Source organism: Pagrus major, chromosome 23, assembly GCF_040436345.1.
Source record: "Pagrus major chromosome 23, Pma_NU_1.0".
In the NCBI taxonomy this organism is placed as follows: Eukaryota; Metazoa; Chordata; class Actinopteri; order Spariformes; family Sparidae; genus Pagrus; species Pagrus major.
This window is the reverse complement of record NC_133237.1, coordinates 15,357,137-15,372,080: the sequence shown is the minus strand read 5'-3', so window position 1 is coordinate 15,372,080 and position 14,944 is coordinate 15,357,137. Positions and strand designations below refer to the sequence as shown.

Genomic DNA, 14,944 nt, shown 5'->3' with positions numbered 1-14,944 from the left:
AGAGCAGCACACAGTAGTCTGACCTAGATTCATGAAGCGGTGCCTACCCACTGATGAATGACGCCCTCCTCATCCAATCAGAATCCACTCCACTCCATCGTTTTTATATATACTTATATATAAATCGAACAGCAGTTCATTAGCAGCTTGTGATCCGTCTGTTCAGGCTGCTTTTGTTTGCGGTCACCGGGAACGTCTTTTTTTTTTTTTTCCGACCGGCTTCACAGTTTGTTTCACATTTTGCAAAGTGTCCATGCAGGTGGGAGGATGAGGCGAGGTGAGCGGAGTTATGTGTTATATTCACAGAGAAATGAGGAGGGAGACGTGTTCGAGGGTGAAGCCGAGGGGTAACAGTCTGGAGAGGGAAGGTCTGTCGGAGCGGTAGAGTCGAGGTGAAGGGAGCACACACGCACACACACGTTTATTCCCTCTCATACACACCCACAGAGGCTGGATTCTTTTGAAGAGGGCGGTGCTCGAGCTGTACACTTGCCCATGTGCTATGTCTTTCACCTACGCTGTGGATGGATGGAGGACAGAGCCAAATGTTTCCACTTGAGGAGCAGCAGAAAAGACATCCTGGCCGACAAAGACGAGCGATAGAGCAGGAAAAAGAGATAGATTTCACAGTTTTCGAGGATGCTTACAGTGCTGTAGTCTCGGAGGGGGCAAATCAAACCAAAAGATAAAGAAATACTGCGTGTTGACGTTTCCAGATCTGAGTTTGTTTTGCTACTTGCTGGTCGAGTTTTTCGACCCTTCTATGGAGATTTGTGTGCTAGAAGAGCTTTAGCTCTGTCCTCCATACCCTAATTTCCCTCACGCTCACACACACTCATACTATGGTTGATTGGCACACAGTCAGTGTTATAGTCTGTACACAGAGTGAAAGGGCCCTGTTGGCGTCCATGTTTTAAGTCCAATTCAACCAGGCCGGGCCCCTTCGTCGTGGAACCCTCCCTCCTCCTCACCCTCTCCATCCTCTTCTTCTCTTTCATTTTCTACCACGCATCTTCTTTCCGATCCTCTCACTCACCACAGCTGCCTCCCCGTGTAGGTTGGAGGTGCAGAGGGCACCTGTGGAAGGAAAATGAAGACTTTAAATCATCAACGATCTGGATAGCATCATTATACTCACACATGCACATGCACACAGTGGCTGCATAGGTCGCGTTTATACTTTTTACTCATGCTCGTGAACAAATCCCTCTGAGTTTTAGGACAACATACATCTCTGACTGTCTTCTTGTGTCTTCTGGTAGCTGTCCCAGATTTTCAGACGCACCGCAGAGTAGCTGCATTTAATTATTTGTGCTCTAAAAAGCTGGAACAAACCTCCAGGAGATGTAAGATCTGGCCCACCTCTCACCACATTTAAAGCAGCCACAGGAAACGCTCATTTTTTTTTCCAATTTTCAGAATTCAACCTGGAGAGAGGCACTAAGACTAACTATACAGTAGTACTCGAAGTTGAAGAAGATTCTTTGTCACATACAATGTAGGCCACATAGAGGCATCAGTATAGAGTGCTGCAGGACTAAAACCTGGAAATAAGTTAGCCCCCCAACTTGAGTTACAAACTATTCTAACTCATCGGCGTTTTGACGAGGGAACCAGAATGATGCTAACTTCTGGGCTAGCCCACAAAATTTACGTAATCCCTAAATCGAGACCTTTTCATAACCAGTTAAAAGTTCCTTGTAGTATGTTTAAGTTCTGATCCTTAATGCTCTCCATTCCCTTTAAAGCAATAGTTTGACATATTGGGAACAAAGTCTATTTGATTGTTTGCTACGAGTGAGATGAGACAGTACCACACATTCATGCAACACCAGAAGGTGGTTAGCTTAGCTTAGCTTAGCACAAAGACTGGAAACAGGAGAAACAGCTAGCATGGCTCTGTCAAGAGGTAACAAAACCCTCTAGGGCTCACTAATTAACATTTTAAACCTCATTTGTTTAATCCGCACTAAAATTGAAGTGTAAAAACGACACCATGAGTTCAGAACACAGCTGTTTCACAGTGTTTCCAGTCTTTATTCTAAGCTAAGCTAACTATGCTGGCGTTAGCTTGATATGTACCAGACAAACAAGAGAGTGTTATTGATCTTGTCACCTGACTGTGTCAAACTCTTCAGTTAACTCAGGCTTAAACGCTTAATCATTATCCACCTTGCACTCGATCCTACGCTCTCTTCTGGTCATTCAGTGCTTTCATTTTACACAAAAACACTAATAGTGCAAACTGATGTTCTACGCGGAGCAGCTCCAGGAGAAGTCTCTGCTTTCTCTCTGTCGGATAAATCAGCACGCCCAGCTGCAATCTCTAGGAATAGTGACTATGAATTATCTTTCAGTCAGTAGAGAGTGTGTGCCTCAGCGTTTTAGCCTCCAGTGGTGTGTTTTGCTGTTGTGTGGCGGGCTTAATTCATAACACAGTGGCTGGAAAGAAGTTCACCTGTGCCAGCCCGAGCGCCCATTCATCCTGCATAATGAAGAGGGTGACAGGCCAGCGGACAGTCGCATCACTCAGTGGACAGATAGCATCGCTTCTTATTTACACACACATGGAGGCTCTCGCACACTCACCCATACACAAATCAATGTCAGATGAGTGACCATTTGTGACAAACCATCCATGCATGTGCCCACAAAATACAACACGCACAGGCGCATGACCGTGCAACCACAAACTGATAATGCACACACACACAAACTCACACTCACACCTCTCCCTCATTCTTGTCCAATGACGTACGGTCCGGAACGCACAGATGTGCATGCAGTCTCGTCGGCGTGGTCGAATGAGAAAGCGGCGTGTAAGCGGCGTGTACCTGTGATTGGGCGGATGTACTCACCGCTCCCCCGTTCAGGATCATGGTCATCTCGGTGGGCTGGTAGACGTTGCTGCGGAAAGGAGCGCTGGGCCTGGCGCCGGTGTTACTGTTGTGTTGCCCGGCACCGCTACCGCTCCGCAAGCCTGGCATGGAATAAACAGAGAGGCGGACAGAGATTAGTAAGTGTGACTCACCACATCATTGCTGCCTCTTTTGAAGGAAGAAACACTTGAAACACGCAGTGTAATCCTGCACCACAGACATTTCCTCCTGTACTTATTTCTAGCCACGTATGCAAATATTTCCTGGTGTTCTATTAATCACTTTGGCCTACATTCCACCTACAGCCTGTCCGCACATATTACGCCTGTCTGCTGTAAAATATTGGACTGTACCGTACCTGCAGTGTTCTCGTCGTTGTATCCGTAGCCCTGGTTCTCCACAAACTGCCTGTGAGACAGAGGGATGTCTTCATCGAAGCTGGTCTCCCTCATGCGTGTCGAGTTCTGGGAGGTGTCGAAGTAATCCGGGGCAGTGGGCTGTGGAGGGGGTCTCAGGCAGATGTGGGCTTCAGGGATGGCATGGAAGATCAGCAGCAGCCAGCCCTGAGCCACTAAAGCAATGGCCAGCGCCGGGTCATTCCAGTCCGGGGACCTTCCCAGCCAGGCGTTTCCGTACAGATAGAAGCCCACCCAGGCCACCCACAGCAGCAGCGACAGCAGACAGGTCACCAGCAGCCACACGGCATTGCAGCGCCACTGACGTGTCTTCCCACACAGGGCGAGGGAGGCGGCAGTCAGCGCGGCTAGTAGGAGGGCTAGCACATAGCTGCAGGCTAGTGAGAAGTCCATTGGCAGGTACTGACAGGCAGCTCGTCCCTCCCTCAGCACGGTCAGAAGTAGCCATTCGGCGGCGATGATGCCCTGCACAGCACTCAAACCCAGCGCAAGGCCCGTCAGGGCGCAGCCACCAGGGCTCCGGCGCTCGCGACCGAGCCTTCGCAGGCGGACGCCCTGCACCAGCAAGCAGGAGAAGCAGACTGCAAACAGAAGACCCCACAGGGCCCTGCGGAGCAAACATAAAGACTCATCCTGCTCGATCAGGTAAGCAAAGCTCAGGCCGAACAAGCCGAGGGTGCCGAGTAGCAGCAGGAGGATGGGTCCCACGCCGCTGCGCTTCTCAGCCTCACTGATGAAGCGTAAACGGCACAGCAGGATTAGGGCGAGCAAGATGGCAGTCAGCACCCCACCAGCAGCGACCGACTCGACAGCCACACCCCATATGGAGTCCAGGTCACAGAGCAAGGTGTAGGGACGCACAAGACCCCAGCCGCAGCCTCTTGGAAGAGCCTCGGAGTTCTCAGAGTCTTGACTGGTGGCGCGATGAGCAACAGTCAGCAGCAGCAGGAGGAGGACCGGGAGGAACGCCATCTCTGAGAGGCCAGAAGACAGAGGAAGGAGAAAGTCAGAGAAATGTAGAAAAACAGAGAGAGAGAGAGACAGAGAGAGAGAGAGAAAGTCGATCTGGTCACAAATGTTTGAAAGGCAACAGTTGAGCAATCATTCATTCCCAGCAGTAATCATCCGCCTGTGAGTGACAATACAGACAATCAGCCACTGCTGTGTTTTAGAGAGGAAACAAAGGACAGTAGTTCATGCAGGGTGAATGACTGAGGCCTTTCCAAACACACAAAAGCACACACACATCCTGTCTCACTAATGGTAGCCCATAGCCCTGCCCTTTTTTGAACCTTTTAAACGCCTTTTACAGTTTCATTTTGAAACAAACGTGGCTGAAAAATACCCACAAACCCAGAAAAGCCCAGAGAAGCCGCGTTCAGTTCATTCACAAAGAAGAAAGGCCGGAGTCCGAGCAGTTTCAGGTGGAGTATTTGTCCGGTCTTCTCCAGTGAACCGGCTGCCCCGAGCACTGACAGGAAAGCTGCATCATCATGCATATTTTTATGAAACAAACAGAGATACGGAGTAGTAAAGTAGCGCGTACAAGCAGTTCTACTCACTATCAGGCAACTAGCAAGGCGTGTGACAATGCATAATACACTGCAGAGTGCACAGCAATACACAGCGCCTGGAGCACAAGTACAAACACTCGTATACTTTTGTGTCCTGGAGAAGAAGAAGAAAAACAACTCAGCAGCACTCGGTGTGCGAAATCAATGCTGTCTCAGTCTACCTGTTCCTTTATTCATCACAACTGTCAAACACACACACACACACAAAAATGCACGTTCCTTCGTTTCATTGAGGATGATCTGTGCTGTCGCTTCACCTGACAAGCTGTTTGTTTTACGAGAGGCTGATCCGTATTTAAAGCCACCGTGAAACCACACACACACACACACACACACACACAGATACAACGCACCATTTTGCCAGGTTACTGTCAACTGTCTTTCCACTACATCGCTAAGCTTTCAGAAATTCTTTCCAAGCTGGCTCATACGTTAGTGTGTCAAACAAACTGCTCTCACAGAAAACACGCACACTTCTTAAGCCCCTCGATGCTTACAGCTACACTTTGGATTGTTTATTTCAGAGGACTTCAATCTTGCTGTAGTTTTGACATTAAAGGAAATCCATCAGTGTCTGTGCCACAATGTTTACATACCGAGCAAAGGACACTGGATATCCCTAGCTTAATATTCTCTCTCCCTGCCAGCAAGTCAAGGAGAGTTACACGGTCAGGCCATCAGGGGGGAGCGGTAGGTTTAAATACACAGCAGGCAGGGCTGCAGGTCACACACAGTCCTTCCAGCAGGTAGTTTATTAAGTGGGACAGACAGAGATAAAGAGACAGACCACTAGATTTATTTTATCAGGACGAAAGCACGGAAAGAAGTGCATGGAAGTCTGGTGGACCTGCAGCAAATATACTCGGACCAGACTTGATTTTGATTGTATGACTCTTTTCTCCAGAGAGCTTATAAAATATGGCTGTTATAGATTAAACTACCCAACAGTATCCACCTTAATCCTAGCATCCATGATACGTCATGCGACTTGTGGCACGTCCTGTTACTTAACCAAAACCAAAGTTTTCCACGGTAACACGATGACAATCCTCGTTCTTCAAGTGATTAGTATGGTGTATCACTTGTTAGTGAAGATCTTGGTTGGCGACTTTATCGAGCGAATATTTCTAACAGTGTTATTATTGCTCAACACACTTAGCCAACGCTTCTGAAGCATTGAAAGTGCTGCCGGTGCATCAGTTGTCAAAATACTTACATTAGTTCTGCCCTGCACCGGAAGTATCACCCATAATTGTTTCCCCATTAATCTCCCAAGGAAACTCTTACTCTTATCTCCCTTATATAAATATTTAGACCTGAAATTATTAATATATTAATGGATCAGTGAGGGTTTTCTGCTTCTCCTCATCTGAAATTACAGTTCACAGAATCAATTTGAGGTTTTGCCCTTTTAGCTGATGGGATTCTGCCCGCGCTTCAACCTTGGATGAGGGAGGGAATCACAGCGGGCAACAGGGCTCGGTTAACTGTCCTCCCACTGACCCAGACTGGGACTGAACAGAGCCTCTGAGACAGACCAGGGGATACAGATCGGAGGTGATTTACAAGGCGACAAGAAGACACGGCAGGCGGGGACAGGAGAGGCATAAAGCGGCAGAGGAGCCAGAGAGAGTGGAAAGACAAATCAAGACTGTGTTGGTGAGTTTGGTGAGTTTGAATGAAGTGTGCTTTACGATGAGTTAACAAGGATATTAAGCTTGTCTTTGTTCGTTACTAGAGAGAAACCTGAATTCAGAAGACGTGTGGTTGCAAAATAGGTGTAAGAATATTGGTTTTCTTTTGTTTATTTGTTTATTTTGGTATTACGAGACAGGACAGGTGGGGGCTAGCTGGTTAGCATGCTAACTTCATCATGTATCTTCGACACAATACAAAGACGAATCTTCTGTTAGACAAAAGCTAGTTTTAGCATTCAACCAATTCCTAGCTAGCATTAGGCTACTGTTTGATAGTGTTACACGATACGATAGGAAAGGCATAAATTAGCTCTGAAATATTGACCCATGTCTCTGTAATGTTAGCTAGGAGGTGTTTGAATGCTCATGTTAGCTTAGTTATCAAATATGTATATGTGGCCTAATTTCCCTCCAGATTTTCACTGTCCAATAACTTTTCAGCCTCTACTCGAGCGGTAAGTGATGAAATGATAACAATTGGGCAGATTCCCTACCTTTTATATGACTTGAATGCTGGTATACATTATTGACATTATTCCAGAAATTCAGCTGTGGACAACAGAGGAAAATGGCTGCCGTGTGGATAGTTTTGTTTTTGTACTCTTTGTACTTTTGCACAGAAGAAAGTGGGGTAAGTTATAAATAATAACATAATTAACATTTTTAGCGAGTCTCTATCGAAATAAGTGGTTCAATTCTTCCCTGTTTTTTCCACATACACACAAAAAAACAAACTCACATGCACGCAGATGCATCCATCCATTTATTTACAGGCTTTTGAAGTGTCTGCCCTGATATCCTTTAAAAAAAAAAAAGGCAGAGATTTTTAGGGCAGCGGTTGTTTACGACTTGTGAAATATCATTATTTACTTCTGCCAGACCCAAGAGGGCGTGAAGAGGCATGTGTGCATATATGTGTGTGTTTGTGCATATTTATGCTTTTAGAGCTCTTTCATGTATCCTTCAGAGATTTACACCCTCCAAATTCCTCCTCACGCCTCCTCATTACTAAAATCCTTCGCTCCCTCGTTTCCTGCCGTTAATTCAGCTGCCTGCCGCTTCCTGTCGTCTCCTCTCCCTTCCCTCCTCGTCGCAGCGGCTCGCAGCCGCTGGTTATTATTGGTCTACATTAACATCAATCAGTGCTTATGAGTCACCAAAACACGCACGCACACAAACACCTCATACCAACATGAATCTCTGCTTTCTCCTAACATCATGTTGTTGTTCCGGTGGGCTCCTGATAACCATGGTTACGCCCCCCGTCTCCAAATGACAGGAATAAAAACAAAAGGGAGAGAGACAAAGAGACAAGCCGAGCAGACTGCTCCTCCTCTGTCTTTTTTGGTACTTTTCTTATTGTCTTTCTCCACCGCCTTCTCCCGTCACTTCCTTAATGACAGTGCCTGTAAAACCACACAGTCGAGTCAACAACAAGCAGACACTGTATCCCAGCAGGCCGGTGACCGCTTTTTCATTCGCTCACCCTCTCACCCTGTCACTCCCTCTCGCACAGATGGTTGCTCTGGCTGCTGCTTTTTGAGTTTGACTTGGCGGACTGGTGAGCCGAAAGCTGAAGGATGCACGCAGAGAGGGGCCCCGCACACACCACTGCTCGACATGCAGTGCATCAACACACACCTACAGCACACACTTGAGTCCCTGCTACTCATGTGAGTCATGTGAAAAGAGAGAGAGAGAGAGAGAGAGAGAGCCCCTGGCCTTCCGCTTTGTGCAGCGCAGAGGATGCTGCCGCCGTCTCATCCTCCCCTCCCTTCCCCTCCCATCTTTCTAGACATGTTTCTCTCTCTGTCACTCCTGCTCCATGCAGCCATTTCTGTCCTCCCCTCCATTTAAAATCCTCTATTCTGTCGGATTTCAATGCCACCTCTCCTCCAGAGTCTCATCTCTCTGCTACATTTGAAGACGTGCTGTGAAAGATGAGCCTCCTCTCCCTGCACATTTCCCCCCCTCTATTTTCACCCCCAACATCTAATCCAAAACACACCCCTCTTCCTTCCATTTTGGCTTCTCTTTCTTCCCTCCTTGTACCCCTTCCTCCTCCTCCTCCTCCTCCCTTTATTCTCGCTGTGTATCTTATGTAACCGGGGAAGGATCCAGCTCCTGCCAGTTCTGCTGCATGGCTGCTGTTTCTCAGGCATCATCTTCCTCAGTGCCAAGCAGCCTGCTGGCGCTCCGAGGTCCATCTTAGTTGTGTATTCTGCGCTCATGCCGCACGTGTCGCTCACGCACGTCTACACAGGCTGGCACAATGCCCATGTGGGCGCTGGCTCCATTTGCATGTAAATATAACATTCTGCTCGGTGGCATGTATTATGCATCTGTGTGTGAAGGCACCACATTCTCACACAAAGCTGAATGTGGCGAGTATGCAGCGCGCATTCCTTACAGCGCTCGCACCGGGAATACGGGCGTGAGAGTGCAAATGTGCATCACTGCAGTCCTTCAAATGTGATCCAGGACAGGCAGACACATTGTAATCTAGCGAGCCGTCCTGTACAATTACCTCCTGCTATAATTATCAGACATAGCACACAACCAGATGCTGTCTAATTACCGTGGTGATAATTGGGAGGATTATTGCGTTTTGACGACGCGCTTCAATTCTCATTTTTTCCCCTACTGTTTTATTTATATAGTCTACTGGGGTGATAATGGAGGAAATGTGCGCGTGTGTGTGTGTGCAGGTATACGGCTGGAAACACACTGATCCAGCTGTCGAGGTGAGCGGGTCATTTGCAGGACCTGTGCTAGCATCTGCTCGCTGGTGACGCCACCGGAGACTCCAGAGACACTGCCATACTCTTCCACTGTCTCCTCTAACACCGATAGACCTTTCCTTTTCTGACAGCGCATAAATTTACATCTTACATCAGTAGCTGGGATTACATAAGGCCTTTGATATCAGTCATGTTAAATTAGCCCGGGCTGTGTGGACGTCCTGAGTGAGATTTACTGTGGAATAAAAACAAAATAAGCTTGTCTGCTCTAATAGCCAAGTTTGTCATCAGAGAGTGTATTTATCAGGTGCAACATCGGTCTCGAGCTTTCTTAACCTTGTCTAGTGAGTTGTGAGGGAGGGACGTCGGCTTGAAGTTGCTCCTCGAGTTAAAGGCCTGAAATAGAAAGAAGAAGAAGTGGAGGGAGTAATGAGTGCCACAAAGAACCAGCCTGTAATAACCTGAGATTCGGGCTGCACAATTAATCGATATATAACCGAAAATCGCATTACGGCAAGTGCAATATCCAAATCGCAGAAGCCGAAAAGGGTAAAGTGCGTAACAAAACAGCCTCATAATGAGGTACTGTAGAGCTGCAGAGATGTTTGGGCCTACACGTCTTGTTCTCCAGATGAAAGATGCAAGAAAGTATCATGATTTTACTAGTTTTGTCATGTGAATTCAAAGTCGTGATACAAAATGAGCATTGTGGAGCCGTACCTGAGATCTTAGATATATTACGTCTTACATATGTCTTTCTTCCTCTCTGATTCATGTGTCTTTTCATTCTCAAATCTCTTTCTTGCCACCCGAGCGTTTCTGACGTCACTAGGACGGCATTTTAACATTCATCCTCTCCAGGATGATGAAGAAGCACCATTTCTGGGAGACAGAAACGCCACTCAAGAGCTGAAACGGAGAGAAAAAGGTGCGTTTTTAAAAAAATTAACCAGCTTGACGTGGATGTACTCTTAGCGAGAACGCTCATCTGCAACAGGAAGCAGATAAGGAGCTCTGTCTGATTCAAAAACACTTAGGTCACATGGTTACTGTTTGCAGGCCATGAACTTGTGACTTTCAGAGATGGTCTTATCAATCATGCATTCAGCTCGAGACAGAGACCTCCTACGCAAAAAATTGCAAAAGCACAGCCAATTTACATGAGACTTTCAAGAGGATATCTTTTCCTGAAATATACAGAGCTGACATCACAGCTAGGTAACGTAATGTCCCATTCATGGTGCTGCATTCAGGCCACCACTGGAAACTCACTCAACTTCCTACTTGAAAATAAAAATGCACAATAACCATGATAACAACGCACGCCCTGATCCGTCTTTGCCTCCAATCTCCACACATCTGTAAGCCTAGGGAGCGACATCACCAATCCCTCGCAGCTGGTAGTGGCAGATAAAAAAAGATGGGAACAAAAAGGGGATGAGGTGGATGTCAAGGTATGACGTATGGCTGTGCTAAAATATTGAAAAGGAGTCTGTGAGGACAAGTTTTTGGGGAAAAAATAGTCTCACGGGGGGACAGGAGAGGCAGGGCTGAGAGGAAAAAAGACATGAAAAGAGACTGAATGGGCAAGAAGTGGTCGTCCATTCATGGCGCCGGCCTCCTGGGTGTCAGCGTGAGGAAAACTGACAGTGGAAGTATTTTCCCCAGCCTCCTCAGACACCCCTGGCCATCCTAATTAGGCCTCATTACCATGTGACTGGGCTCACAGCAAGACCATATGCTAATTGACTTAACAATTAACAGCGCCAGCACCCCCTTGTCTCCTCCCTCCTCCTCCTCTTCCTACAAAAACAACTTGATGGGGTGATCGGTCAGATGTGAAGGCATCCTAAAAGAAGCACCCTGAAAGCAGAGCCACAGACCTCTGGAATCATGTGTTCCTCTTGCATGTGATTTCTTCTTCTGTGATAGATAAAAAGATCTCACGGTGGGATGAATATGTGTGTGTGTGTGTGTGTGTGTGGAGGAGGAGGGGGGGTTGATCACAGGAGCCGGGAAAGATCAGATCTGGTTAGAGAGTGTGATGATAGTGATCAGAGGAGCAGCCGGATGTGATGAGGAAGAACTGGAGCGAGCCATGCGCCTGGAGCATGTGTGTGTGTGTGTGTGTGTGTGTTTGTGTGAGGGGAGGAGGGGTGAAAGGAGAAGCACAGAAGTTCCCATGTGGAAAAAAAAAAAAAAACACATCCGCACAATCATCCAAACAAGGTACATATGGCATCAGCCCCCAGGAGCTACTGTAGCGTCCTCCTCTCCCGTGAGGACGCTGACTGGCTCATGTGAATAAACAGCTCCTCTCTCCTGAATATTGATTAATGATGGGAAACAGAACACTCCAAAAGAGGCCCGGGAGCTTTCTGAGTACACAAACACTGCACTGACGGAGGCTCTGGGCTCGTGCATCGTCCATCTATTCACCAACACAAAGTCAGTCCATACATTGACTTCCAATCCCCAACAAACTTCCTTTGTCTGATTGGACTCCAGTGGGCATTTAAGGGTAATTTTCGTTCCCAGAGGCTCCTGAGGAGGAGGGGAGGGGGGCGGAGAGGGGACACCCTTGTGGTTTTAGCTGACCTAAGGAGCAGCTTAATGCAAACACACATTTAGAGAATGCTCCTTTTTTTCTTTTCATTTTCAGCACCCCCTCCCTCCTCTCCTCCTTCCTCCCTCCTCTCTCCTCTCTTTCACTTAACAATACGGGCCACATGGGAGGGTCCCTGGGGCCTCCAGAAGAGTGTGTTTGTTTGAGGGACACTATTGTTGCTGAGATGTGTGATCCAAAAATAGAGAATGACATCTAACCTCTGAAACTAAAGGATGGAGGTGACTGACACTCCTTAAAATATCAAAATGTGCTGTGGGGCTTAAAAATGGAGGCACAGACCACCACCTTTTTTTTTAAAAAATATCCTCGTGAGAAAAACGTGCCACAGCCGGTCAGTGGTTAGATTTCACACAGGTCAGACTCCTCCGTGTTTTCAGTTGAGCCTGACGTGGTTTTGTCGAATGGCCCTTGAGGTCAGGGCCATATGTGCCGAGCCCCTGCGCGTAAATCTCTGCAACATGACCTGTGTGTGATTTCTGCAACATACCGTGCGCCCTTTACAGACAATTTGGTGCATCGACTGTCATTGATGCAACTTGCAACACCAGCCACAAACCCGAGCATTCAAACACACCTCACATACATCCTCTTTACAAGGACAGGACACCACGCTCCCCCCCTCTGCCCTCCCCCCCCATTCTTATCAATCAACATCCTACCGGGCTACATGATGAGCAGCACGTACCTTTTAATCGACGTAAACAAATCCGATGGAGGACGAGGGGCTGGTGCACAGTAGTCAGGTACGATGGCAGACGGAGTAAAAAATGTCACATTTCGGAGTCAGCTCCGCTCGCTGCGTTTGCGTATTCTCTCTCCATCCACATGGACTCGACCAGCCCAGATGATTCCTCCAGAAAGCCGGTGATGCAGCCCGTTGTCCTCACAGGCAGAATGGGCATGAATGCGTGAGTTCCTGACGAGTCCAGACCGGGATGTGGACGCGATTCTTGATCGTTTTTCCCCCCTAAATCCTTTGTTCAGCGGTGCGCATCTTTGACTTTCACTCTGCGCCAAATAAAGGAGCGATCGTCGGTAAACCACACACACACGGTGAGGAGAGATCCTGTGGTGCGCAGAGACGGCGCCGGATCCCCTTCTCCTGCCGCTAATGCGCCGATTCACGCCGCTGAATGTCCGACTTGACGCTCACTGCTCCCCCGCTGCACATCTCCCGACTGAGCGCATCACCAAAACTGCGCTCCGCGTAACGTGCGTACTGATAATCCACACACACACACACACGCTCTCTCTCTCTCTCTCTCTCTCTCTCTCTCTCTCTCTCTCTCTCTCTCTCTCTCTCTCTCTCACACACACACACACACACACACACACAGAGAGAGATAGTGACAACTCTTCAGTCCCCTCTGACTCCTCTCTGTCCTCCCTCTCTTTAACTGTTTAACACTCCGATAAATTAATTGGTGCCTGACAGGGAGCAGCTTATTAAACCCTTTCTAGACACACACTCTCTCTGTCTTACACACACACACTCACACCTCCTCCATCTATTGTTAATGTCACTGTCACAGGCTGTACGCACAATGTGAACTCTCTATGCCGAGCCTGCCTTAGTCCCACTTTGTGTTTTTGCCTCGTTCACTGCGCTAACTCATAGAAAATATGCAGATGTCGTGTCAAGGTGAACTGTTATAACACGATTTCCGGTTGTATATTTCAGAATAAAGTTTTAAGGATAAGTTCACATATTTATGTAAAACTCAAACCACCTCCTTGTGAAAAAAATACCGTGATAGCAATCTGATCCTGACCCAGAGGAATTGAAAATGGGCAACTCTTTTTTAATCCAAAGTACTCTACAAGTTGCCTCTCATGCCCACATTTACACACACACACGCACACACACGGTGATGTCATAAAATTATGCTAATGAAAACAATAGTCATCAATTAAATATATTTGCTTCTAAAATAAAATATAATTCCATTTGTCATAAATGTATACTTTATTTAAAGGTGCACTATGTCAACATTTTTTTTTTTTACAAACTAAACAAACAAACTCTCTTGAGTTTTCATGACTGAATCAACTGAATAAACAAACTGACCTCAAAGGACAACGCAGTTTCATACTGTTTTACTTTGTTTATATGTGGCGGACCCTGCCACCTTTCTAGCTTTAAACGGTGTTCTTGGACCTTATTTTCCTCTGAGAACAGCTTCTTTATTCAGTTCTGGAAAAAAAAAATATGTCTGAGTTTGTATTATTACCTCATTAATATTGTAAACAATAAAAGTTAGAATTTCCAGAACTACACAGTGCTTTAATCAGGAAGTCACAGTGAGATCGAGATCTCATTTACAAGTGAGACCTAAGTATAGAATAAAATAAGAGCCAACAGAAATCAAACAAAATGAAAATGGAGGTGGTAATGACAAAGAAATATGATAAATAAGATAGACAGCCGCATGACAAGATGCAATCTAAAATATCGAGTTAGGAATAAGACTCAAAAATCAACTTTTCTTACAAATAGCACCTTTAATTCTCAGAAGTCAGAAATGTAAAAAAAAAAAGAAGAAGAAGAAAAAAAAAAAAGTCAGAACTCCGTCCAAAAATGTCTGTGGCTCTAATCCTCTTGATCGCAGTTATTTTGCATATATTGATATTTTGCAGTTAAAACTTCTTTTTGTTGACATTTCAGGCAGGAAAAGCTTTTCTTTTACGCCTTGCAGTTCCACTCGCCACCATTTTCACTTCACAAGCATTAGAGATCTGCCACTACCTGACAATCACACACTACACCCATCATGTCATTATTATCAACCTATAAATCAGCTCTGGTGACACTCTTATTTTGAAAGTACTCTAGCCTGTTTTCCGGGTTTACCGTGCTCATCTGTGGGTCTTTGACACAACTACAACCTGCTGTGGTGCTTATTATTTCTCCCTCATGTCGTCACATGCTTGTCGCCCCAGCTGCTCCAGTCCATCTACCAGGGAGGCCTTCAATGGTGGAAAACCCCCCCTCCCCAGCACATACTGCC

General features: G+C 46.6%; 1 protein-coding gene across 1 annotated transcript; it reads right to left on the bottom strand.

The window, feature by feature from the left end:
• Positions 1 to 985: 985 nt before the first annotated feature.
• On the bottom strand, positions 986 to 13,047 carry gprc5ba (G protein-coupled receptor, class C, group 5, member Ba). Its single transcript, XM_073493675.1, has 4 exons — positions 12,622 to 13,047; positions 3,238 to 4,269; positions 2,859 to 2,980; positions 986 to 1,077 (listed from the first exon to the last, which is right to left on the bottom strand). The coding sequence occupies exons 2-4, from the start codon at positions 4,265 to 4,267 to the stop codon at positions 1,033 to 1,035; spliced, it is 1,197 nt and encodes a 398-aa protein (XP_073349776.1). The 5' UTR covers positions 4,268 to 4,269; positions 12,622 to 13,047; the 3' UTR covers positions 986 to 1,032.
• Positions 13,048 to 14,944: the final 1,897 nt, after the last annotated feature.